Source organism: Triturus cristatus, chromosome 11 (genome assembly GCF_964204655.1).
Source record: "Triturus cristatus chromosome 11, aTriCri1.1, whole genome shotgun sequence".
In the NCBI taxonomy this organism is placed as follows: Eukaryota; Metazoa; Chordata; class Amphibia; order Caudata; family Salamandridae; genus Triturus; species Triturus cristatus.
The window spans coordinates 146,580,937-146,604,750 of NC_140594.1; the positions used below are offsets into that span (position 1 = coordinate 146,580,937).

General features: G+C 51.2%; 1 protein-coding gene across 1 annotated transcript in view; it reads right to left on the bottom strand.

Annotated features, from left to right (window-relative positions):
- The window catches only part of ATP6V0A2 (ATPase H+ transporting V0 subunit a2), a 417,607-nt gene that overhangs the window by 176,908 nt on the left and 216,885 nt on the right, over positions 1 to 23,814 (bottom strand). Inside the window, exons 10-11 of the mRNA XM_085636095.1 lie at positions 17,262 to 17,412; positions 5,532 to 5,671 (exon numbers count right to left, since the gene is read on the bottom strand). Of these exons, the coding sequence (XP_085492221.1) occupies positions 5,532 to 5,671; positions 17,262 to 17,412 (291 nt within the window). The remainder of the gene's footprint in view (positions 1 to 5,531; positions 5,672 to 17,261; positions 17,413 to 23,814) is intronic.

A 23,814-nucleotide genomic window follows, 5' to 3' on the forward strand; every position in this document is an offset into this window, starting at 1 on the left:
ACCGCGATCCCAGCCCACTCTGCACCCGCCAAGCCTGGCCGGTGCCGGAGTGAACTAAACCCACGAGGACGACCCCACGGCGACTGTGACCCCGAGTCCGGCACCCAAGGACCCCCCTCGACTATCCTGAAGAAGCTTGCCACCCCAACCGCGATCAACAAGAGGGTAAGATTTCCGACATCAAAAGGCACCCCTGCACCCGGCGCCCCACGGCCCTCTGTGCCCAATCCCGGGGTACCTACCTATCCTTTAACTACCCAACTTACCCTTCGAAGTGGTGGTGGCACCCGAAGAGTCCTCGTCCCCGAGCCTGCAGCCTTTTCCCAAACCGGAGATTTCCCATAGAAATCAATTGAGCGCCCGACGGCTCAAAAGCACCCTGCAGCCAGCCGGCCGAGTGGCCCTGGCCGTGAAAACTCTACTCTAACCTACTTCCCCACTTGCCCCGAGTAAGTGACCAGGAGCCCAGCTCCCACAGCCATGGCTTGCCAGACAGCAGCCACCAACCAAGGCCCCCCCTATCCCTCATAGGATAACATTGGGCCTAACTCTCTCTGCACCCGGCCGTCCTGAAACCGCTGAGGGTGAACTAACTGTACCTACCTGACACTGGGGGACCCCTGAGTCTATGCCCAGAACTTCAACTCTGCCAGTCGAGTACTTACCCTTAAACCGCTAACTTCACTTTCCTCATAGGGTAACATTGACTGGCTTTTGCTTGAAAATTCTTCTAAGTGTGGACTTTTCAAAACTTCAAATAATCACCAAAAATCAGCCGAGTGACAAAAACGAATTTACTCACCTGCTCTTATGTGAGCTCCCAGTGCTGGATCTTGATGCCCAGCACTGACTCTGAAAAGTACCCACAACTATACTTACCTTTAACTCATTTTTCTTCCATAGGAAACCATTGACTGCTTTTCTGTGAAATTTCTTCTAAGTGTTGATTTCTGCAATTTCTAAATATTCCTCAAAAATCGTATAACATCTGAAAACGTAATTACTTACCTGTTTAGGATAAATGTCCCAGTACTGAGTCTAGACACCCAGTACTGGATTACAAAAGTAACGATAACCTACTGTACCTGTAACCTACATTTCCTTCCATAGGGAATCATTGATTGTTTGCCCTGAAATATTTTCTAAGTGCTTACTTTTGAAATAGCTAAATATTAGTTAAAAATCATTACAGTACCAAAGCTGATTCTGAGAACTGACCCAGGACTGGATCTAGGATCCAAGCCTGGAATTACAAAAGTAATCTACAAAGTAATCTGTTGCATATAATCTGAATTTATCATTGAGCTCAATGTATTGTGTGTAGAAATAGAGTTGCCTACTGCAACTATTTGTAACGGTTTACTAAAAAGTCAATTGCATATACAAAAGTATTTTTATGAAACCTCTCCTGTCAAGAAAGTATATTTTAATTCCAAGTGTTGGTTCTAAAATAAAACAAGCATATATTTTTTTATATACAAACCATTGGCCTAGAGTTCAGTTATTGAGTGTGTGGAACTATTTGCTGACTGAGTGTGTACAACAAATGCTTTACACGTCCTCTGATACTGCCTTACTGCTCGACCAGGCTACCACTTTGGAGAGTAAGGTTATATCTAACTTTAACCTCTGTTAAACCCTTGGGGTCTGTGGACTCTGTACACCCTGTACCTATTAAGGAACAGTATATACAGAGACACTTTCTCACAGAATGTTTTTGCAGAACAATTAGGCACAAATCTTGCATAGAACTCGATGAGTCCCATGAATGATCTCAATTGATCTTTATCACTAGGTGCACAAAAATCCTCTATAGCCTTAACTAGGCTGGATTTAGGTTCGACACCCTTGGCAGAAATTCTATAGCCTAAATAATCTACAGAGGTTACATTTAATTTACATTTTTCAAGACTCAAAGTGACACCTTTTTCTTTCATAATGGAAAAAACATGACGCAATCTTTCATTGTGTTGAATCGGATTAGAACCATGAACCAACACATCGTCCGGGAACGTCACCCCGGGAGTATCTTTGAACATGCTTTCCACAATTCTTTGGAAAACTGTTGATGCAGAAGCAAGCCCGAAAGGCATTAGTTTGTATTGGAACAAACCCTATGGGGTGAAGAACGCAGTGTAGTGTCTAGAATCAGGATGTAAATCAATTTGATGGTAAGCTGATGTCATATCAAGTACACTGAAGTATTCACCATTCTTAAGGGTAGTGGTCATCTCAGTGATGTTTGGCAAAGGGTATTGATCAACCCAGATATAGCGATTAAGATCGCGAAGATCAACACACATGCGCAAGGCACCATTGCCCGTACGGGCTAAAACAATGGGTGAAACCCAATCGGAAGACTCAATGGGTTCTATGACATCGCTGGAGCATAGTTTATTTAATTCTTTTTTAAGTTTATCACGTAAGGCCAAAGGTACTCTGCGAACTTTGTGTACTACTGCTTTGGCATGATCAATTAATCTGAATTTGTGTTTGAATCCTTTAAATAGACCTAATTGGTCATTAAAAATTTCAGGATACGTTAACTCCCATGCATTTTCTTTTACCGTTTGTATACAAACGAATTCTTTCTTCAAAATGACTTGTTCAGGATTCTTAGGATCCAAAATGATCCCTAAATTACCTTGGTCGTGCCACCCTAATAAACATGTATCCTCTTTAGCTACATAAACTACACCTTGAGCATTACTGCCTTTAAAACACAAATTTGCATGAAATTCACCAAGTACTTCAATGGTTTTACCACCATAAGCAATGGGATGAACAGATGAATGTTCTAAAATAGTACCCTGAGACTGAAACAAATCCTCCCATATTTTATCACTTATGATAGTAGATGGAGATCCAGAGTCAGCTAACACCTTGATATCTTTTCCATTCACAGATAAGGTACATAAAGGTTGTCTTCTTCCTTGTGATACAGTAGAAACTATGTCAGTGCTGAGACATTCTGTTATTAGACAAATTTGATCCTCCTCACTCCAAGATGATTCACCCGCGAGTTGTTTAACATTTAGAACTTTCTTGGAGGATGGTTCAGTATTAACAGATGGTTTACCACTTGATTTGCACATGAGCGAAATGACCTTTCTTAAAACATTTGCTACAAGTTTTATTCAAAGCAGGACAAAATTTGGCGTTCCCATGATGAAAAGTGCTGCCGCAACGGTAACACTCCCAACGTTATTTGTCGGTTTGGTGGTAGTAGGAGTACATTTTCCTAATCCACCAGATTACTCTTGGGGTGATTTTTCTTTTTGAGATTTGTATTTACTTTTAACGGCTAAAAAATTAGGTGCTGGTGAACTAGAATTTGAAATTGACATTTCTTCTAAATACGAAGTTGTACTCTCAATCCTAGTAGCAATCTCCAATGCTTTTTGTAGAGTCAACTCAGGTTTTGACAAAAGTGCTTCTTGGACTTTTTTGCTATTGGTTTTTTCCACAAGCTGATGTCTAATCATCTCTTCCTCAAAAGTTTTATGATTGCATGAGTCTGCTAGAATTCGTAAAGCGTCCACGTAGGTAGATGCAGATTCTCCAGGAAGTTGCGCTCTTTTGTAGAATATATGTCTTTCTAATGTAATATTCTTACAGGCTTTAAATCTTGTATCAAAAGACTAAATAGCTGGAGCATATTCATCTTCAACGCCATCACCTTCACCCTCAATGCACAAGACGAACACTTTAGGAGTGTGTTTTAAAATAGGGCGTCCTTCAGAACCAAGACAAAGTTTTAAAAATTGCAAATATTTTTTTATTTGTAAATGAGTCACCGTTGAGGGCTTCTAGGTATGCTTCGAAACTTTCCTTCCACTTTTCCCAATCCCACTCAGGAGAAGCAGGATTAGGTGAAAAGGCAGGAAGAGGTGACAAAGATTGCTGCATGTTTAGAAAAAATTCTCAAATATACAACCTTAAAAGAGTTGTTATGGAAGGTACAACGTTATTGAATACTGAATTATATATAATGTGGAATTCTAAAGAAAAACTGTGCATGGGAGCGTGTTAGTTCCTTGAACTTAGCATGAAATGCAGAAAAACTGTGTGAACTTGAAAGATGAAAGAACTGTGCACATCAGTGATGTTTTATTAGCTGTGTGCGTTAACTATAACTTTAAATGAGCTGTGCGCATCAGCGATGTCTGTCACCTGTGCGCGTAAACTTTGAACAAGCTGTGCGCATCAGCAATGTCTATATTAGTTATGCGCGTGAATTTTGAACTTTAAATGAGCTGTGCGCATCAGCGGTGTCTTTATTAGCTGTGCGCGTGAATTTTGAACTTTAAATGAGCTGTGCGCATCAGCGATATCTTTGTCAGCTGTGCGCATTAATCTTGAGACCTTGACGTTGAAATGAAGACTTTAAATGAGCTGTGCGCATCAGCGATGTTTTAAACAGCTGTGCGCGTCAGCGTTGATATGAATCACTACATTGCTATGGTAGCAGAAACAGATGGCGGCAATTGACGTGGAGACGCAACGTAGAGCGGCGCCCGGCAATGCTCACGTTGTAGTTGACGTCGCAATTTCAATTGCGCGCATGGCATTAAGCGCAAGGAAGTCTCATTGAAGATGACGAAAATGGCAAACAGTTTAAAAATATGGATATCCTCACCTCCACCACTCTGCAAAACGCAGTTTGCGCGGATGCTTTTGGCAGGATATCCGCAGAACATCAGAGTCCTCACCTCCTCGACGATTCAAATTAGGTTCGTCGCTTCAGTAGGTGAATGAAACACAGGCACGCGTGGACGTCTTGAAGGAGGGGTAACTCGTGGCCAGTGAAAAGAAGCAGGAAGGTAAGTACTTCAACTCTTTGTTTTATAATTCTCCAACAAGACAGGAGCAACGACCGCAGGTGTCTCATCAGCTCCTCAGCTCAACTGTCACTGTTCACCACCGTACCTTCCGTTCTGGAATCCCACAGTGGTGGAAATTCCTTACAGTAATGAAAGGCACGGTGCATAATAAATATACATAAGCAACATAAAAATACATATGCAACCCAACAACTCTTCACTTTTCTCTGCACCAAAACATGCAGCCTGCAATGGCAGTGTGCGTGTTAAAGTACAGAACCTCTAAGCATGGCCACTTATGTGCTGCAGCCCTTAGAGGCCTTCCCTGGTCACAGTACCCATGGTACCCTTTACAAGTGACTTACATGTGGCCAGAGAGGTGCCAATTGGGGGTACAAGGGTACAGTTTTGGGAAAGAACACAGGCCCTGGGAACCTGAATGGCAGGGACCCAGGGCACATCAAGTCAAAATGCATTAGAAATCTGGTAGAAAGTGGGGTTGTTACTGCAACAGAAACCCAATTTCATACACCAAGAGTATAGCAATATAAACTGTAAAGGAGGCAAGTAATCCAGAATCAGGAAAGTCGAGCTGAAGTTTCAGAATTAAAAAACATGCAGCAAGCTATCAATCTGAAATTATATAAAACAGGGGAGTGCCTACCTGAGCCCAAACTAACAGTCATCTTCACAATTTGAGTATCTTACCTCGTCTTGTGATCGTTTAAGGCTGCGCTTGTTCTCGTACAGGACCATCCACAGTGCAAACAGTGTCATTAGTAGGCCATGCCCGCAATCCCCAAACATGACAGCAAAGAGGAAGGGGAAAGTGACGATTATATAGGGAGCTGCAAAGGCAAGCACATAGCAAAATACTGTTTTACTTTGCTGATTTGTTATTCATTCGCAATTCGCACCAGACACAAAGTATTTCAGCCAATTAGTGCAAAGAATAAGTTACTTAACTTCAGTATTACCATATCTGGTAAAGTCCTATATCCGCAGATTCCTTACCTCTAAATATTCCCCAGGCGTCACCCTGGATCCAGAAAATCTTGAGCAGCACCTCTACATGCCAACGTGGATCTGATTGGAGCCACCTACTGGCCTGCAGAGGTACTGCTCAAGAATTTCTTGATACAGTCTGACGCTTGAAGGTAAGAAATCGGAGGCTAGAAGCCTTTATCAGATATGCACATATTGCAACTTTATGGCTCAGGCCCTGGCCTGGAAGTTTAAGTGCATACCCACAAATTTGTAATTAAGTGGTCATTCACACAACACTTTACAATTAGTTTCTCAATGAGTAGAGCACAAGCCTTTCCACACAGTAAACTGGGGAGGAACCACCCAAATAATTAATCTGAGTGCTGGGGATGGGTATGGGGGTAAACAATATTCTTTAAAGTGCAGCCACATTTGTATTGAATTTACCCCTGCAAAATTTTGCACCTGGTCGAAATTCTGTTTGCTTAAATATTACACACTGGGGTAGTCCTAAAAATCTTTATGTACTCTTTATGAATCATTTGAAAGTATGGAATTTGCTCCAATTAAGCAAATCCCCAACTGTATGGCGAAAACGGAGTCAAGCTTTCTTTGACTAAGTTCTGAGATAGCAGTGTTCTCAGACTAAAGAAAATACATCACACCAAAACCTACTTTCAGGTGGAGCTGGGATCATTTTTAATCATGCCATTAAACACCTGTGGGTTGGCTTTTACATTCAATGGTGTTTTGCAGGTCTATGTATGGGGAACCTGTTGCAAAGGCAAACACAAAACTCATTTTAAAAACATATTGTAGGATAGGAATGGGGGGGTAGTAAGAATAGTGGACAATGAAGTTCTGGAACTCCTGCAATATCTAGGGGGATTGGAAGATAAGTTGGACCAGGTAGTTCAGTAGCACCAGAAAATTCCATATTCCTAAATGGCTGATTATCAGATAATAGTAACAGTGCTGGGAGGAGGAGCCTAGCGCGCAACCAAGATGGCCGCGTAGGTGCGAGGCTCCCGAGGACCTCCGCGACCTCCTATGACTATCCTGAACATATCCTGTCCCAGATGAGGGGACTGTGTTGGTGAGCCCGAGCTGAGGTGGCGCCCGTTTTCCGCTTCCAAATCGGACCTCGGACACCGACTTTAGCACCGATTGAGGTTTGCGGCCTGCTCCTAGCCGAACCCCGGATTTGCGTTGTGGGGCGATCCAGTGACGAAGTGAATAACAGCGGCGGATAGGGCTTGGTGGCTCGCGTAACCCACACTTTCACTTTCGCACCCTCCTTGCTGTCTATGCGAGGTTGGGTCGCGGGGCTTTGTGTGTTGGTGTGGCCTCGCTGGGGGACCCTGCCTGCCCGCCGGCTGTGATCCGCCCCGCAGATCTGGGGTGGCGCCCGTGGACCGGCTTGCCCGCCCTTCACGACGTGGCTGGTGCGATCGGGAGACTGGGACCATGGCCACGAAACAAGATGGCGATCGGGCAAAGGTAAAATCGACCCGGCGTGGCGCAGCCCATCAGTCCAACAGCATGGATCGCTATACCCTCCAGAAGGGATCTCCTGAGGTGCCACGCAGGTCCCCTGAGGGCCCTACTGATGCCCCCGATCTGCCCACGGATCTGACTCTGCGGGATGTCATGGGCGCCATCGCCGAGATGAGGGCCTCTGTGGGCCAGCGTTTTGACACACTGGCGCAGAAGATCGACTCGGTCCTCGTAGATGTTGGCCTGATAAGGGCCGATCTCTCCAAGACCAACGACCGAGTCGATTCTTTGGCCCACACCGCATCGGGCCTTACGACGGATGTGGCGGCCCTGCAAACGGAGGTGCGCTGATGGATCGTCGCCTGGAGGACTCCGAGAGTCGGGCCCGGAGGAACAACATCCGTATCCTCGGGGTGCCTGAGGGACGTGAGGAAGCGGCGGCGGACCTTTTCGTGGAAGACCTGATTGTTACCCATCTCCAGCCACGGGGGCTGAGTAAATTCTTTGCTGTGGAGAGGGCCCACAGGGTTCCCGGGGGAAGGCCTAAGGTCGGAGCCGCTCCGAGACCTCTCATCGCCCGGATTTTTAATTTTCGGGACAGAGACGCTATCCTGCAATCCTCCAGACTACAGGGACCGATTAGACTTGACAATATGGACATTAACTTCTATCCTGATTTCACCCCTGCGGTCCAGAAGCAGAGACTGAGCTTCCTTGGTGTCAAGCGCCGTCTTCGGGACCTAAATCTCAAATACGCCATGCTTTTCCCAGCTAAGCTGCGAGTGGAGGTGGAAGGTCGCACACACTTTTTTGATCGTCCCGAAGCGGCCGGGGACTGGCTGGATACTCTGTCTGGAGATCGGGGTGGCGGGGGGGGGAGCGGCCGGGGGAGAGGGCTCGCCGGATCAAGACTGAGGGACTAATATTAGGCCTCGCTCGGGACAAAAATGATGCCACTTTTGACTATACGTCGGATTGCTTAAGTTCCCCTCCTATGGAGGTTGTGTGGGGTCTCTTGGGGGTTCTCCCTCCTCCTCTGGGGGTCTAGTTAGTTTAACTATCTATGGGGCGACAGGCACACTGCACGTTGGGGGGGCTGTCTGGGCTCATGCAGGGGTGCAGGGAGGGGGGAGTTTTGTTGGGGTGGGTGGGCAGGGATGGGGTGTTCGTTATTATCACAAGGCAACCCTTTTTTTGAGTTGGTTCTACTGTGCTCTCGGGGGGACGAATGATGGTTTCTGTGTATGATGGGGGGTAGGGAATTAACTTTGTTGTCTTGGAACGTCAATGGACTGGGGGACAGGATCAAACGAGGTGTGGTCCTACAGTATCTGAAGCGACTCTCGCCTGATGTGGTCTTCCTGCAGGAGACACACCTTATTGGCAATTCCTTCTGCGCCATGAATCGGCGTGGCTACCGCCTCGTGGCCCACTCGGGCTTCACGTCAGGCTCGAGGGGTGTGGGTATCATGGTAAAGAACTCGCTCCCGTTAGAAATTGATGAGGTGCTCCACGATGACAGGGGACGTTACACTGTCTTGGTGGGTAGAATGCAGGGCAAAGTGGTTGTCTTTGTGTCAGTGTACGTCCCACCGGGGTTGCAGTCGACCACCTTTGCAGATCTGGGGCGCCTCCTCCTTGGCCTTCCGGGGGGGCTTCTGGTGGTGGGGGGGGGGATTTCAACGCGGTGGTTTCTGGGACTGTGGATCGTCACCCCCCTAGGGACCTCCCCCGGGCACAGGCGTGGCTATCCGGCCTCTTGGATACACTGGGATTGGTGGACTGCTGGCGCTTAAAACATCCCACGCAGCTGCAATACACTTTCCACTCGGGGGCCCATGGTAGTCTCTCACGGCTTGATTATGTCCTTGTCCCGGCGGCCCATGTCGGGAGGGTGGGGAAGGTGCGCCATTTGGCACGGGGTATCTCGGACCACTCCCCGCTATTGTTGCATTTTGATGTCTTTCCGAGGGCTGAGAGCAGGGTGGTCCCAATCAATTCCTGGTACCTGCGCGACCCCGCCATTCGCGCTGACTTGATTAAATCCCTCCAGCGCTATTTTGAGGAGAATGTGGGGTCAGTGCCTTCAGCTATCCCCCTGTGGGAGGCCTTCAAAACAGTACTTAGAGGGGAGGCCCTATCCCTTATTTCCCACGCCCGGAGGCGCGAGCGGGAGGAGGTGACCCGGGTGGAGGCTGAAATAGCTGAGCTGGAGGGTAATCTAGAAGATGGGGTGACGGATGCTGCACTACATGTCCTCCAGCTCAAACAGGCGGCTTATAGGGCCCTCGTTACGGAGGCGGCCAGGGGCCTTAGTAGAGAGCAACAGGGGCGACTGTATGATGTGGGTGATAAGGCTGGTAAACTTATAGCGTGGTTGGATAAAAAGGAGAGAGCGAATCGTGTGGTCCCGCTGATTGAGAAAACGAATGGTGTGTGTGTAACTGAGCCAGAAGAAATTGTCTCCTGTTTCGCGGAGTATTTCCGCGAGGTGTATTCCCCGGTCTCTTCTTGCTCGGAAGAGGATTCCCGTGCCCTGCTCAGGGATATCGCGCTGCCTTCCCTGTCCGGGGAGGACAGGGTGTCGCTGGACGCCGCTTCCACCTCCGACGAAATCGCCCTCGCCATACGCTCGGTCGCTTCTGGCAAGGCCATGGGCCCGAACGGTATCCCTATCGAGCTGTATAAGCTGCGACCGGATACATTGGCGCCTCACCTCCGCGCAATGTTCCTCGCGGCCCACTCGCTGGGCTCCCTCCCGCTTGACCAGCGTCTGGCTACAATCGTGGTGATCCACAAGGAAGGGAGACCTCGGGATCGGGTTACTTCTTATCGGCCTATCTCATTACTGAATGCGGAGCCCAAAATTCTCGCTAAGGTACTCGCCAATCGGCTGGTCGGTGTGGTGGGAGATCTGGTTCATCAGGACCAGTCTGGCTTTATTCCCCATCGCAATACAGCCCTTAATCTGCGGCGTTTGCATGGGGTGCTTGCGCGCGTCCCATTTATACGGGAACCGGCCATTTTGGCGTCCTTAGACGCCACCATGGCGTTTGACACGCTTGAGTGGCCATACATCTGGGCGATGCTTGCGAAGTTCGGATTTGGCCCAGGATTCATCAGTTGGGTCAAACTGTTGTATGCGGGCCCATTGGCGCAGGTGGTCGTGAATGGAAGAGTATCGGCCCCATTTGAGCTGGGCCGGGGCACGCGACAGGGCTGTCCCTTGTCGCCGCTTCTTTTTGCGCTTGCCTTGGAGCCCCTGGCGGAGTGGCTGCGGTGGGAGCCTTCCATCCGTGGTCTCCGTTGGACCCCCGAGTATGAGGACCGCGTATCCCTATACGCTGATGACATCCTTCTGTACCTAGCCTCCCCACGTAAATCACTTATAGTGCTAGTTGATGTTTTACACTCGTTTGGTCGTAACTCCGGTCTCGTCATCAACTGGGCTAAATCGTGTGTATATGTTCTCTCTGGGGAGGCTCCTATTCTCCCGCGGGGCTGTCCGATCCAGATCGCCCCGCAGGGATTTCGGTACCTGGGTGTCTTCATTACTCTGGACCCGGAGGCCCGGTATGAACGGAATCTGCTTCCCCCCCTCCAGCGTCTGCGGGTAGATGTCGCACGCTGGCGGCGCCTGCCGCTTTCGCCGCTCGGCCGGGCGGCATTGTTCAAGATGATGTCTCTGCCGCGTTTTCTGTACGCATTGCAGAACACTATGGACTTGGTCCCGGCGCGCTACTTCCGTGAGGTGGAGAGTCTGCAACGCCGCCTGTTCTGGGACGGGAGGCCGCGCATTGCTCTGGCTAAGCTGACGCTCCCATGGTTTGACGGGGGGATTGCCCTCCCAGATATTAAACGGTACTATTGGGCCTCCCAGCTCGCTGCCATTAACCATGGCCTCTACGGGCCCGCCTTAAACCCGGCATTTGAAATGGACAAGATGCTCCTGCCAGGTGGCGACTACAATCGAGCGCTCTACTTTAGCGCGCCCGACGCTCGTCTGACGGGCCCCACGCGTGTTATGGTGCAAGTCTGGCACGCGGCCAATGCAGCTATGGGGTGGAAGGACCGTTTGACCCGGGCATCACCTCTATACGCGTCTGAGCGGTTAGGTTCCCTGTGGACCTCTAAGGGCTTCGAGAAGTGGGACATAATAGGTATCAGTAAAGTGGGGGATCTTTGGACGAGGGGAGGATTTAAAACGTTCGATATGCTGCAGACGGAATTTCAGTTGCAGGGCAGTGAATACTTTCGGTATTTGCAGGTCCGTCATGCGCTGGGCTCCGTCTTCTCGGACGCTGCCTCCATCCCGGAATATTCCCCCCTGGAGGATAGAATGCTGGATGGGCACGTCCCGGACAGCACGATCTCACTTATATACAAAAAGCTCATAAACGACCGCTCGGGCCTGTTGACTGCCCTTCTTGCGGCTTGGGTTGCCGACGGGCTGGAGTTGGACGACGAGGACTGGACCTCCGCGGTGGCCTCCCCGAAGGAGGTGGCCATACCGGCTCGCCTTCGCTTCGTCCAGCTCAAGATACTCCACCGGGTCTACATGACGGGGCCAAAGCTTCTGCGTATGGGCTATGCTGGAGATGGGTTGTGTAAGCGTGGGTGTGGTGCTTTGGGGACCTTTATGCATATTTTGTGGGAGTGCCCGGAGGTAGAGGGGTTCTGGCGTGGTGTACATGAGGTGCTGCGACTGGTTACGCATGTGGCGCTGTTGCCTGAAGCGAGGAGATGCCTGTTGAATGTGTGGGAACCGACTGATTACTCGGCGCCGCAGACGTGGTGGGTGACTCTGGGATATATGATAGCCAAGCGTGATATTGCTCAACTGTGGGGATCCCAGAGGCCCCCGACGGTCTCGGCCTGGAAAGAACACATGGACTGGTGCATGTTTCGCGAAAAGGTGGTGTATGTGGCGAGGGGTAAGCCTGGGACATGGGTGAAAGTATGGGGCCCCTGGAACGCCTACCGAGGGGGTATCTGCGCACCACCGCTGCTGCCTGATGCCTCGCCAGCCCCATCCCCTTAGCCGACTCATTCCCCCGCTGCCGGGCATTGGGTTCCCCCAGTCCTCGCTCTGTTCTCTTCCCCCTCCTCACACTTCTGTGTATAGTTGGGATCCCCCCTCTTGGGGAGCACGTGCTGCTATTTTTGATTGTGGGTTGCCTTGTGGGTGTGGTTTTAATTTTTGTTGTTCTTAATTTAAAATGAAACCGCATAATGGGGCCTGGATGATGTGGCTTTTGACATTGTTACCTACTGTGAAATGCTCCTCCTGTAATGCCACGTGTTCCATAAATGTATGTCGTATGTTCCTACCATTGCTAGCGGCCGGCCGGAAGGTTGTGGGCCCATACTTGTATACTTTTAAGACTTGTAATAAACGGTTTAAAAAAAAAAAATAGTAACAGTGCTGATTTAGAATACATACTGAAATGTACTTTGTGATAATACCAGTGTAATCGCTGCTCTACTTCTTTTATGTAAAAAGTGCAGTGGGCATAATTTAGTGGATGGAATTCACTCTTTCAATAAGTAATTTCCGCACTTAATGCAGTTACTAGTACAATAGAGAACAGCTCTCAATTACAGCACAAAATCAGACAACTGGCAATTGGTTTGACCCACACATAGTTTACTGCAGGGACACCTGATGATATATATATATCATTTTTAGTATGACAATTAGAGAAAGCATTGAGGGTAAAACTTCTGCTGCAACCTACTAGCATCTTTGTGTGGGCAGTAAATTCACAAACAGTGCATCCTTCACATCTGCTGTGTCTCACCACTGTGGAGAGTAAATTGTATGTGGGTCAACCCACCCAACTGGTCAAATAACAGATTGCTCAGCACCAGAGTAGGATCAGAAGTGAAGTGGATGGAGCACCATTGGTTCGTCATTTTGAGGCAATGAAACAGTTTGGGAATGACATTTACTGGCAAGTTGCGCAAGTGATCACACTGGATGGTCTTGGTGGCAACATCAAGCACATCTGGGACAGAAAAGAATGCAAATGGAAATACCTACTAAACAGCACACACACAGACCTAAACAACATCAATGATATGAGACGTCTTGCTCTACTTACCTGAAGCAATTGTGGTTTCTTGTTTTACATTATTGACCTCACTAATACATAGGTCCACCATCTTTACTTAGAAGTTGCAGTACATCTTAAACCCTTACACGGTCATCTACAACTTGGTGGGTTACAATGAATTACAGCGATTGTTGATTTATTATTCTTCAACACTAAGTATGCTTCTATTAATCACCATTGGCCTCCTTGCTTGAATTAGGGTTGATATTTATCAAGACATTGAATGACATTGTTTATATAACCCTTATTCATACACCTCGCGATGTGCGAGTGGTAGTAATTACCACCTTGGTGACACAGGGACATTGATTGACTTATACCTTGTTGGTTATTTAATTAAATGTTTTAAAATGTTTTTGATGGATTCAGATAATCCAATTTTGAAGAGACTAGCCTGCATCACCGAATAACCTAACAAATACTGACATCTGATCATCCAATCGTTGGCAATATTTTATACTGTAATTTGAATCATGCATGTTAAGGGGCTCCTTGTAGTTCTAGCAGTAATAGACGTATGAAGTTTTGAATGCACTCCACAGTTGTCGTATCCCTTACTAACACTTTAGATAATCGACACCCAAAATGGCGGGTTTGGTTAGTGTTACACTGGTTGTAGACAGGTCAGCTTAGGTAAGCCAGCCACTTCGGCAGCGTACTTTTGACGCAGGAGAGACAGCAATCTCAGTGTTTGTGGGAGAGCGTGCCTAGCAGGAGCCTCCTATTTTGTGAGTAAGTGGATGTGTGGAACAGTGATTATAACTGTATTGATGATGCGGAAGTTGGATACAATGTTTTTGTTGTTGTTTTTTTTTCATTATTGCTTTAGTCCTCACCTTCACAGTGTGTGCTCGATTATTGGAGCCTGTAAATAGATTGACGGTGTCTGTGAGTGTTTCCGCCTACACGGAAGAAGGTCTTGGTCAGACCCTTCCTATCTCTGCTTGGACACAGGTAGGGAGCTACCAGAGGACATTATGATAGCATGGGTAAGCAACTTGGGTTATTACTGCTCAATCACAGCGTTGTTTCCAATATATTTTAGATAATACATGTTGCCATGTACGAGGCTGTAGGACGCCTAATGTTTTATGAGTAATACACTGAGACCCGCATGCACCACACGATTGTTGTGGATTCGGTAGATGGATTTCCGGTAACTGAGGAATACAGTCCTTGGAACAACCGGGGCAATGATGTTTGGATGGTCCACATGTGCCCCTGTAAGACTGATTCACTTGCACATGTAAGATGATGTACAGAGGATGTGCAGGTCACTCAGAAAACAGCATAGGAGAGAGAATGTGTTTTTTCCCCATGTATGTATGTTTCACATGTTTTTGAAGGAATAATTCACTTGTATATAAGATATGGAATGCAGAGCATGTGCACTTTACTAAGACAGTAGTGTATGAGAGACGATGTAAAATCTCACGGGTAGTAGACTCCTCCTTTTAAAATACACCGTTTTTCCTCCATTCTTGTGCTAGTTTCATAGGAAATCGTACATCAAGGGATTCCTTCTGAGACTGTAAACAGGGTGAATCCACCAGGCCCCTGTTTTGTGCCAACATTGTGATGACGCAGTTGAATACACATTAAGTGTCATAATGAGATGCGATACATATTCACTGGTGAGTGGTTCCTGAAATTAAGGCATACCACCCACTTCCTTCCTTGGAAAGATAGATAGATCAAGTGACTGACATGTGACTGCGGGGTTTCGGTCTCCTTTTCTCACAGGTCTTAAGCTGTAGTGTAGTTCCCATAGTACCCCTGCAGGACCTGCGCTTTTGGATATCATACACTGTGGGTCTGGTGGCAGACTGATTCTGAGCACCCCCACCACGTATGTTAGCCTGTTGGGCATTAGATAGCTCACAGTGCCACTAGAATCTCCTTTTTATCAGAGAGATTAGTTTTTGGCAACATCAGAACACAACAACCCTGATTCCTCAGACTCGTGGAAACAATGTACAACTTTTCGCCCAGTCACTCGTGCTTGCTCATGTGGTCTCAGAGAGTTACACAGAAGAAACAGTTGAGCGTGTTTACAATAAAAATTTATTGCACAGTTGTTCTTCTAGTGTAAAATATATGAGCTGCGACAACTGTTTAACAGTAGCAGAGATATATGATCAGCAGTACAGTGAATAAAAAGGAATAGAACAGTGCTACCATTTTGCAATAGTCATGAACATATACATGAATATAAAATGAATTTATAAAATAAAGCGCATACTCCTACGATGCCTGTCTAGATGTACCCAAGTATACCTAGCATGTGAGTAAGTGCGAAAGAGCCAAGAATCCCCACTAGGATTTAGTCAAACCCCATTACCTGAATAATGTGTGGGACCTTGTCCTGGTCTCGAGTTGGACACCCCACAAGGGATGGTTAGACCAGCTGGAGAGACTGCATGCAGGAGATTCAGCATCTCTGGTCAGTGTGTCGGCCTGGAAGTCTCGGTTCCCTCTCACTACTGATAGCTAGAGGTGCTGTATTTATACAGAAAATTATAGAGTCCCTTTGTCCCTTGTGTCTGCCATTGTTGGGTATGAAGATGACGTATGGGATGAACCGTTTACCTGGATGTTTATGCAGGTGGATTCTAGCCCCTGCCTGGTTTCCTAGAACTCTTATGAATATTTAATCATACTGGATGAGCACATTGAAGATGGTATAGGAGGCCATTGTTCAGGAAAAACCCTCTTTTGTACCTAAACTACAGTCTAGACAAGGTTCAGCCCTCAGCGCCCATTATTGTGGAGAATAGGGAACTAATGTAGGTTAAAGATTATGCCTATATTAGGGCATCTATATGAAACATAACAAAGCTAAACAACTTAGTCCTGAGGAGCCCCTATGAATCAGCTTGGGTCGAAACGTCAACATCTTATACCTGGCTCACGCCTTTGACTATGATTATGAATGTGCAACAATTGCCATAATATCTTCTTTTGTAAATTAACAGATGAGCCTGGGTTATACAGTGTTGTGTGTTCGCATTTTATGTATTGTCGCATTCACTTGAGCACTGCGCTGTTTACACTTTGTATATAGTAAGTACGCTGATGATTACGGAAATTTGTTGAGATTACATATTCACAAAGGAAAACCCTTGTCAGACCTCTGATTTTGTGTTGTAATTGAGAAATGTTCTCTATTTTGTATTAGAAACTGCACTGAGTGCGGAAATTACTTATTGAGAGTGTGATTTACACCCACTAAATGATGCCCACAGCACTTTGTACATATATATAATACTTACCCCAGTCCGGTTGGGCATAAAGGGATGTCCTTGTTATAACTTACACAACTTCTTTTATGGACATTAGAGGTTAAAAACTGGCATCAGACATAACAGAATGTGAACCATTGAGCCTATGCTTACATACACCTATCTGGAGCACTATTCCCATCTGTTTATTGGTAGCCACACATTTAGATTTATAGATGAGTAACTACTACATACTGAGTTGTCTTCTACCGAGGGGTTACAAGAGACACTTGGAATCCTGTCATCTGCATACCCACCTTGTCATGTCACTTGGAATCTACTGCCTCCTTGAAGTCTCTGTAACTCTGGGGTATGCTGCACTTTTATTGCCTCGTTTGAGGCCAGCACTAAACTCAAATTGCCTTGCTCGAGTCTCTGGAGAAGAGGGGAAGGCAGGGAATGACCATGAAAGCGGCAACTCCCTGATGTGACATCACAGAAACGGCTGTGATGTTACAGCAGTTAAAAAACAGGTTGTGAGCCTGGTACTCATACTATAAAACAGGATGTCTACTCTGTATTTACACATCTGCCACAAAAGCCACAATAAAACCTACCTGGATTAACTTCTTGGTAACTACCAACTCCGTAGGCATCAACAATGCTTTGGAATCCAGAAGTGAATTTATTGGTTCGAATTAACGTGGGTGGCGTCTCATTGGTTGGAATCCGATTAATAAAAGAAGGTATTGTAGAGCCATTTTTTCTCTAGAAGTGCAAATAAGAAACAAAGGACTTTGTTTAAGAAACAGCTGTGAACAAAACAACTGCCATCAACAGAATACAAAAAGAATTCTTAAATCAACTGCATATCACAATTTCTTGGTGATGTTGGGGGAAAGAGAGGAGTACAATAGACTTCACCTCCAACTGGCCCCATGTCAAGCACACATGTTAAGAGGAGGAGGCAGTGACCCATCCAAGGGAGTGAGTGAAGAATCCATCCCAGTCACCTTAAATAGCAGTAAGCAGAGTTCAAAAAAACATATGCCCAACAAAAGTGCTTGTTTATCCGCACATCCATCTCTTTAGAAACAATCCATCCTTCAGTCAACAAGGTGGAAGTGCTGAGCTCTTTACACCTCCTAGAGGCCACCACAGCTCAGATTTCATAGAGAAAATGTGAAGGATACACAAGATAGTAAACAGATGATTGGAGAGGAGGGAAGGTTGTATGTGTATCTATGAAAGATAGAAATGCTGGAGAACTGTAGTTACTGGCAACAAATTAATTTTCCAACAAGGCATCTTCCATAGATTCACATGCTTGAATCAAAACAGAAAGCAGTACATTGATTTTGAACTAAGCAGGAAGCAGGCTCACCCTTACTGAAACTGGATACCCAGGACTACTTGACCAACTGAAGAGTTGGTTGTACTGTGGCTGGTGGCCGCAAAGAGTTCATCTTTCCAATTATGATCCAGAATAGGGATGTGAAAAAAGGTAGGATCCTTCTAGCATGGTTACTCCCACTTTTGCCTGGTGTAAGTGTGCTTTTGACCTTGTCTGACAGGGATCCTGCTAATCAAGACCCCATTCACTGGGCTTTCTCTCTAAATTGACCATGGTAAGTACTTTTGTAAGTCCCTAGTATATGGTACTACGGTACCCAGGGCATAGGTACACCAGGGTACTCCTATGGCCTGCATAATGTTTTGTGCCACCCATGAGAATCTCTTACACTGTGAATACAGGTCTGTCATTGCAGCCTGTGTGGGTTGGTGCTCGCACCTCTTACAACAGATATAAGTTTCCTTACATCTAAGGTCACTGCACTTTAAACCTACAAGTCACCCCTATAGCAGGCTCTGCAGTTTTGAGGGCAGGGTGCTTGGTTAGGAGTGCGAGGGTGCCCCTGTATAAGCAGGACACCTTTATAAGCCCCAGAGTCAATTCTCAAGGCTTTGTAAGTGCGGACAGAAATTTTAATATAAATAATGGACATCAGTCATTACGAGATGTCTAACTATATAGTGGCTGCCTCAAACCTGGACATGATTGGCATCAAACATGTTGGAATCTTGAGGGGGTGGCCTAGCGGTCAAACATGGCATACGCGCTTCATGCGAGCTCCCGCAGACACTCTCAATATCCTGCCTAATTCATAGTCATATACCCCCTGGTGCCACTCCCCGGATCGGGTGAGCGGAGGACCTTGTGGGCAGCAGCCCGTGACTGAGAGGACGCGGCTGGGGGACCATGGAGCAGGCCTAGGCCAGGTGGCCCTAGTGGAGTTAGAGGCCATGTCGGCCACGGCAGAGTTAGAGGCCATGTCGGCCACGGCAGAGTCAGAGGCCATGTCGGCCACGGCAGAGGGCATGTCGGCCACGGCAGAGTCAGAGGCCATGTCGGCCACGGCAGAGTCAGAGGCCATGTCGGCCACGGCAGAGTCAGAGGCCATGTCGGCCACGGCAGAGTCAGAGGCCATGTCGGCCACGGCAGAGTCAGAGGCCATGCCGGCCACGGCAGAGTCAGAGGCCATGCCGGCCACGGCAGAGTCAGAGGCCATGCCGGCCACGGCAGAGTCAGAGGCCATGCCGGCCACGGCAGAGTCAGAGGCCATGCCGGCACCGGCAGAGTCAGAGGCCATGCCGGCACCGGCGGAGTCAGAGGCCATGCCGGCACCGGCGGAGTCAGAGGCCATGCCGGCACCGGCGGAGTCAGAGGCCATGCCGGCACCGGCGGAGTCAGAGGCCATGCCGGCACCGGCGGAGTCAGAGGCCATGTCGGCCACGGCGGAGTCAGAGGCCATGTCGGCCACGGCGGAGTCAGAGGCCATGTCGGCCACGGCGGAGTCAGAGGCCATGTCGGCCACGGCGGAGTCAGAGGCCATGTCGGCCACGGCGGAGTCAGAGGCCATGTCGGCCACGGCGGAGTCAGAGGCCATGTCGGCCACGGCGGAGTCAGAGGCCATGTCGGCCACGGCGGAGTCAGAGGCCATGTCGGCCACGGCGGAGTCAGAGGCCATGTCGGCCACGGCGGAGTCAGAGGCCATGTCGGCCACGGCGGAGTCAGAGGCCATGTCGGCCACGGCGGAGTCAGAGGCCATGTCGGCCACGGCGGAGTCAGAGGCCATGTCGGCCACGGCGGAGTCAGAGGCCATGTCGGCCACGGCGGAGTCAGAGGCCATGTCGGCCACGGCGGAGTCAGAGGCCATGTCGGCCACGGCGGAGTCAGAGGCCATGCCGGCACCGGCGGAGTCAGAGGCCATGCCGGCACCGGCGGAGTCAGAGGCCATGCCGGCACCAGCGGAGTCAGAGGCCATGCCGGCACCAGCAGAGTCAGAGGCCATGCCGGCACCAGCAGAGTCAGAGGCCATGCCGGCACCAGCAGAGTCAGAGGCCATGCCGGCACCAGCAGAGTCAGAGGCCATGCCGGCACCAGCAGAGTCAGAGGCCATGCCGGCACCAGCAGAGTCAGAGGCCATGCCGGCACCAGCAGAGTCAGAGGCCATGCCGGCACCAGCAGAGTCAGAGGCCATGCCGGCACCAGCAGAGTCAGAGGCCATGCCGGCACCAGCAGAGTCAGAGGCCATGCCGGCACCAGCAGAGTCAAGAGGCCATGCCGGCACCAGCAGAGTCAAGAGGCCATGCCGGCACCAGCAGAGTCAAGAGGCCATGCCGGCACCGGCGGAGTCAGAGGCCATGCCGGCACCGGCGGAGTCAGAGGCCATGCCGGCACCGGCGGAGTCAGAGGCCATGCCGGCACCGGCAGAGTCAGAGGCCATGCCGGCACCGGCAGAGTCAGAGGCCATACCGGCACCGGCAGAGTCAGAGGCCATGTCGGCACCGGCAGAGTCAGTGGCCATGTCGGCACCGGCAGAGTCAGTGGCCGTGTTGGGCTGCGTGGAGTTACATGCCTGCCGTTGCCAGTCTCGCCCCTCAAATCCTACACTCTCAATATCCTGCCTAATTCATAGTCATATACCCCCTGGTGCCAGTCCCCGGATCGGGTGAGCGGAGGACCTTGTGGGCAGCAGCCCGTGACTGAGAGGACGCGGCTGGGGGACCATGGAGCAGGCCTAGGCCAGGTGGCCCTAGTGGAGTTAGAGGCCATGTCGGCCACAGCAGAGTCAGAGGCCATGTCGGCCACGGCGGAGTCAGAGGCCATGTCGGCCACGGCGGAGTCAGAGGCCATGTCGGCCACGGCGGAGTCAGAGGCCATGTCGGCCACGGCGGAGTCAGAGGCCATGTCGGCCACGGCGGAGTCAGAGGCCATGTCGGCCACGGCGGAGTCAGAGGCCATGTCGGCCACGGCGGAGTCAGAGGCCATGTCGGCCACGGCGGAGTCAGAGGCCATGTCGGCCACGGCGGAGTCAGAGGCCATGTCGGCCACGGCGGAGTCAGAGGCCATGTCGGCCACGGCGGAGTCAGAGGCCATGTCGGCCACGGCGGAGTCAGAGGCCATGTCGGCCACGGCGGAGTCAGAGGCCATGTCGGCCACGGCGGAGTCAGAGGCCATGTCGGCCACGGCGGAGTCAGAGGCCATGTCGGCCACGGCGGAGTCAGAGGCCATGCCGGCCACGGCGGAGTCAGAGGCCATGCCGGCACCGGCGGAGTCAGAGGCCATGCCGGCACCGGCGGAGTCAGAGGCCATGCCGGCACCGGCGGAGTCAGAGGCCATGCCGGCACCGGCGGAGTCAGAGGCCATGCCGGCACCGGCAGAGTCAGAGGCCATGCCGGCACCGGCAGAGTCAGAGGCCATGCCGGCACCAGCAGAGTCAGAGGCCATGCCGGCACCAGCAGAGTCAGAGGCCATGCCGGCACCAGCAGAGTCAGAGGCCATGCCGGCACCAGCAGAGTCAGAGGCCATGCCGGCACCAGCAGAGTCAGAGGCCATGCCGGCACCAGCAGAGTCAGAGGCCATGCCGGCACCAGCAGAGTCAGAGGCCATGCCGGCACCAGCAGAGTCAGAGGCCATGCCGGCACCAGCAGAGTCAGAGGCCATGCCGGCACCAGCAGAGTCAGAGGCCATGCCGGCACCAGCAGAGTCAGAGGCCATGCCGGCACCGGCAGAGTCAAGAGGCCATGCCGGCACCGGCAGAGTCAAGAGGCCATGCCGGCACCGGCAGAGTCAAGAGGCCATGCCGGCACCGGCAGAGTCAAGAGGCCATGCCGGCACCGGCAGAGTCAGAGGCCATGCCGGCACCGGCAGAGTCAGAGGCCATGCCGGCACCGGCAGAGTCAGAGGCCATGCCGGCACCGGCAGAGTCAGAGGCCATGCCGGCACCGGCAGAGTCAGAGGCCATGCCGGCACCGGCAGAGTCAGAGGCCATGCCGGCACCGGCAGAGTCAGAGGCCATGCCGGCACCGGCAGAGTCAGAGGCCATGCCGGCACCGGCAGAGTCAGAGGCCATGCCGGCACCGGCAGAGTCAGAGGCCATGCCGGCACCGGCAGAGTCAGAGGCCATGCCGGCACCGGCAGAGTCAGAGGCCATGCCGGCACCGGCAGAGTCAGAGGCCATGCCGGCACCGGCAGAGTCAGAGGCCATGCCGGCACCGGCAGAGTCAGAGCCCATGCCGGCACCGGCAGAGTCAGAGCCCATGCCGGCACCGGCAGAGTCAGAGGCCATGCCGGCACCGGCAGAGTCAGAGGCCATGCCGGCACCGGCAGAGTCAGAGGCCATGTCGGCACCGGCAGAGTCAGAGGCCATGTCGGCACCGGCAGAGTCAGAGGCCATGTCGGCACCGGCAGAGTCAGAGGCCATGTCGGCACCGGCAGAGTCAGAGGCCATGTCGGCACCGGCAGAGTCAGAGGCCATGTCGGCACCGGCAGAGTCAGAGGCCATGTCGGCACCGGCAGAGTCAGAGGCCATGTCGGCACCGGCAGAGTCAGAGGCCATGTCGGCACCGGCAGAGTCAGAGGCCATGTCGGCACCGGCAGAGTCAGAGGCCATGTCGGCACCGGCAGAGTCAGAGGCCATGTCGGCACCGGCAGAGTCAGAGGCCATGTCGGCACCGGCAGAGTCAGAGGCCATGTCGGCACCGGCAGAGTCAGAGGCCATGTCGGCACCGGCAGAGTCAGAGGCCATGTCGGCACCGGCAGAGTCAGAGGCCATGTCGGCACCGGCAGAGTCAGAGGCCATGTCGGCACCGGCAGAGTCAGAGGCCATGTCGGCACCGGCAGAGTCAGAGGCCATGTCGGCACCGGCAGAGTCAGAGGCCATGTCGGCACCGGCAGAGTCAGAGGCCATGTCGGCACCGGCAGAGTCAGAGGCCATGTCGGCACCGGCAGAGTCAGAGGCCATGTCGGCACCGGCAGAGTCAGAGGCCATGTCGGCACCGGCAGAGTCAGAGGCCATGTCGGCACCGGCAGAGTCAGAGGCCATGTCGGCACCGGCAGAGTCAGTGGCCGTGTTGGGCTGCGTGGAGTTACATGCCTGCCGTTGCCAGTCTCGCCCCTCAAATCCTACACTCTCAATATCCTGCCTAATTCATAGTCATATACCCCCTGGTGCCAGTCCCCGGATCGGGTGAGCGGAGGACCTTGTGGGCAGCAGCCCGTGACTGAGAGGACGCGGCTGGGGGACCATGGAGCAGGCCTAGGCCAGGTGGCCCTAGTGGAGTTAGAGGCCATGTCGGCCACAGCAGAGTCAGAGGCCATGTCGGCCACGGCGGAGTCAGAGGCCATGTCGGCCACGGCGGAGTCAGAGGCCATGTCGGCCACGGCGGAGTCAGAGGCCATGTCGGCCACGGCGGAGTCAGAGGCCATGTCGGCCACGGCGGAGTCAGAGGCCATGTCGGCCACGGCGGAGTCAGAGGCCATGTCGGCCACGGCGGAGTCAGAGGCCATGTCGGCCACGGCGGAGTCAGAGGCCATGTCGGCCACGGCGGAGTCAGAGGCCATGTCGGCCACGGCGGAGTCAGAGGCCATGTCGGCCACGGCGGAGTCAGAGGCCATGTCGGCCACGGCGGAGTCAGAGGCCATGTCGGCCACGGCGGAGTCAGAGGCCATGTCGGCCACGGCGGAGTCAGAGGCCATGTCGGCCACGGCGGAGTCAGAGGCCATGTCGGCCACGGCGGAGTCAGAGGCCATGTCGGCCACGGCGGAGTCAGAGGCCATGTCGGCCACGGCGGAGTCAGAGGCCATGTCGGCCACGGCGGAGTCAG